This window comes from Solanum lycopersicum, chromosome 9, assembly GCF_036512215.1.
Source record: "Solanum lycopersicum chromosome 9, SLM_r2.1".
Taxonomy (NCBI): Eukaryota; Viridiplantae; Streptophyta; class Magnoliopsida; order Solanales; family Solanaceae; genus Solanum; species Solanum lycopersicum.
In genome coordinates, this window is record NC_090808.1 from 52,217,848 (window position 1) to 52,221,777 (window position 3,930).

General features: G+C 37.3%; 1 protein-coding gene across 1 annotated transcript; it reads left to right on the forward strand.

Annotated features, from left to right (window-relative positions):
• Nucleotides 1-2,441: 2,441 nt before the first annotated feature.
• LOC104649299 (uncharacterized) lies at nucleotides 2,442-2,885 on the forward strand. The gene has a single exon (XM_010328189.1). It carries the CDS (start codon nucleotides 2,442-2,444, stop codon nucleotides 2,883-2,885), a length of 444 nt encoding a protein of 147 aa, XP_010326491.1.
• Nucleotides 2,886-3,930: the final 1,045 nt, after the last annotated feature.

Genomic DNA, 3,930 nt, shown 5'->3' on the forward strand with positions numbered 1-3,930 from the left:
TGAAGAGAATGATGCTATCATAGAAAAAGAAGTCGAGCGAGATGGTATCCGTGATGCTGAGCGTGGAGAACAACCGCAGAATTGGATTTTCACGCCAATCTTGATTCCCCGATCATATTGGTAGAAGGACATTGTTTATTCATATTTGAAAATTTTTGGCGGACTGGAAGAGGTCTGAGACCTACCATTTTGCATTTTTCTCAAATGTTTAATTTTTAAATTCCCCGTGATGTTTAAAAAGGCAACAAGGTCCTTTGCCATGACCAAAGTTTTCATTGTTTTCCAATTTTTATGAAAGCATATTTTATCAAAAATTTGTTATTTACTTATTTGCTATATTTTACTTTTCTATCTTTGTCTATTTATGGTTTCAGTAGCATTAATTTTAAACCTGCCAATGTCATGTCATGTCACAAGATGAACGGACAAAATAAAGAATGTGATGACGATGATGAAGGTTACGAAAAGGAAAATGAGGCACATAATATGTTGCTGAGGAGTTTCTGCAGTTTGAAAATCAGCATAAGCCAAATTTAAAAGAAACTGAAGTTGTGAATTTGGGAGATCAAGAGTGTGCCCAAGAGATAAAAATCAGTGTTCATTTAAATGAATCTAAGAGAAATGATCTAATACATATACCCACTGAATACATTGACGTGTTCATATGGGAAGTCAATGACATGCTAGAGCTGAGTACTATTGTTATGTCTCAAAAATTGCTGATTAATCCAAGGTTCTGTCCGATGAAGCAAAAGGATCCGAAATTCAAGCATGAATTGATTTTAAAGATCAAATAACAGATTACCAAGCAAATCAAGTCTCGGCTGGAGGAAGTTACTCAATACCCAACTTGGTTGGCCAATGTTGTTCCGGTCGTGAAAAAAGATGGGAAGATTAGAATTTGTGTCGACTACAGGGATCTCAACAAAGTTAGCCCCATAAGGATAATCGTCCATTGCCGAAAATTCACATTATGATCAATAACTTTACTAAACATTAAATGTAGTCAATAATAGATTGTTATGCAGGTTATCATAAAATCTTTATGGACGAAGAAGATGTAGAAAAGACAACTTTTATTACAACTTGGGGTGTATATAATTACAGGGTGATGCCATTTGGCCTCAAGGATAATGGTTCTACCTATATAAGGGCTATGAAAACCATATTTCATGATATGATTCATAAAGAGATCGAGGTATACGTAGATGACATCATAATCATGTCCCGCGAGAGTTTGGACCACTTGAAACATTTAAAGAAGTTCTTTAATCCTTTGCGTCGTTACAACTTGATGTTAAATCCCGCCAAATGTACTTTTGGAGTTCCAGCTTGCAAGTTGTTGGGATTTATAGTCAACAGAAAGGGGTATTGAGCTTGAACCTTCCAAGATTAAGGAAATTCAAGAGTTACCTCCTCCGAATATTAGAAGGAGGTGATGAGTTTCTTAGGGAGATTGAACTACATTAGTCGATTCATATCTTAATCAACTGTGGTGTGTGATCCTATCTTTAAGATGTTGAAGAAAGATGCTTTGACAAAGTAGATTGAAGCGTGTAAGACTGCTTTTGATTTTATCAAGAACTATTTGTCCAATCCACCGGTATTGGTTCCTCCGCGAGAAGGGAGTCCATTGTTGCTGTATTTGTTCGTCTCAAATAACGTATTTGGATGCGTGCTTGGGCAGCATGACAAAATAGGGAAGAAGGAGCGATCCATTCACAATACAAGCAAGAAGTTCACGCCGTATGAGTATACTCTTGTGTAGAGAATGAATTTTGCTTTGACTTGGATCTCTCAGAGGTTGATACATTATTTGTCTTCTTATACAACATACCTTATTTCAAGGATGGACCCATTGAAGTACATTTTCCAGAAAGCGATGCCGACTGGAAAGATGGCAAAGTGGCAGATGCTTTTGAGTAAATTTGATATTGTGTATGTGACTCAGAAGATGATAAAAGCACAGGCCCTGGCTGATCATCTCGTATAAAATCCCATTGATGAAGACTATGAACCGCTTAAGACTTTTTTTCACGATGAAGAAACATCATTTGTGGGTGAAGATATTTATGAAATATATCCATGCTAGAGATTATTCTTTGATGGAGTGGCAAATCACCTTTAGTGTAAGATGTGATCAACACTATTCCATGGCAGCTAAAATCCAATTTAATTGCACGAACAACATGGCCAAATATGAAGCTTGTGTCCTCGATTTTAAAATGGCTATCGACATGAATGTTCACAAGCTCATGGTTATTGGAAATTCAAATTTGTTGATTTATCAGGTTCAAGAAGAATGGGTTGTGAAGAACCCGAAGGTTAAACCATACGTGCAGTATATACGGAAACTATGCAGAAGATTCCATAAGATCGAGTTCATACTTACTCCCAGATCACAGAATGAGTTTGCTTATGTCCTCGCCACCATTTCCTAAATGATTAAGCATCCAGATAATGAGTATATTGATCCTATGGAGCAGAAGGAACATCCGGTCCATTGTTCAGATGTTGCAGCACAACCAGATAGATTGCCATGGTATTTTGAAATGAAGAAGTATTTGGAGTTAGGGAATTATCTAGAAGATGCGACATCCAACCAGAAAACGTCGATACGCCGTATGGCCGTCAACTTCTTTCTGAGTGGAGAAGTTTTTTATAGGAGGACTCCAAATTTAGGTCTTCTCAGATGTGTTGATGCTGTCAAAGTTGAGAAGCTTATCAAACAGATACATGCTGGTGTTTGCGGCACGCACATGAATAGACTCACTTTGTCCAGAAAGATCCTTCGATTTGGATATTTCTGGGTGACTATGGAGCATGATTTTTGCAAATTTGTGCAGAAAAGTCATAAGTGTCAAGTGAATGGGGAATTGATATGAGTGCCGCCTCACGAACTTAATGGTATGAATTCACCTTGGACGTTTGTTGCTTGGGGCATGGATGTCATTGGTCCAATAGAATCATCCGCCTCTAATGGACATGGATTTATTTTAGTTGCCATCGACTACTTCACCAAATGAGTGGAAGCAGCTTTTTATGAGTCAGTGACCAAGAAAGTTGTAGCTGATTTTGTTTGCAACAACATGATATGCTGGTTTGGAGTACCAAAATAAATCATTACAGATAATAGTGCACATCTCAACAATCACTTGATGAGGGATATATGTGAGCAATTTAAGATTACTTACCGAAACTCAATCACTTACCGTCCTCTAATGAATGGAGTTATAAGAATATTAATAAGATCCTGAGGAAAATGATTGACAATCAATGAGATTGGCATAAGATATTGTCGTATGCTTTGTTGGGTTATTGAACGACCATCAGAACATCGATTCTATCAACTTGATACTTGCTAGTATATGGAACCGAAGCAGTCATACCTGTTGAAGTTGAGATACCGTCTTTGAGAATCATACAAGAAGTTAGTAATGCTGAGTGGGTCCGCAAGCGGATTGATCAGTTAACCTTGATTGATGAGAAGAGAATGGTTTCCATTTGACATGGTCAACTCTATCGATGGAAAATGATTCGTGCTTTCCACAAAGGAGTAAGAGCCAGAATTTTTAAAATCAGTTAGTTGGTCCTTAAGCGCATTTTTCCTCATCATGACGATTACAATGGAAAATTCGCACCAAATTGTCAAAGACCCTACATGGTTTTCAAGGTACTATTTGGAGGTGATTTGGTCCTGTCGTAGATGGATGGCATCGCGTGGCAAAAACTGATCAACTCAGTTGTTGTCAAGAGATACTACGTGTGAAGCTTCATTTTGTTTTTCTGTTTTTTCCTTGTAATTATCCTATTTTCATGTAATTGCTTTGTTTAAAATTTGATCCATTTTGTAAATGAATTACGTCTGACTTGAATTCTCAAGAATGTGATACATAGGAGGCCTATGTCAGCCTTGGTCAGTTTTCTTTA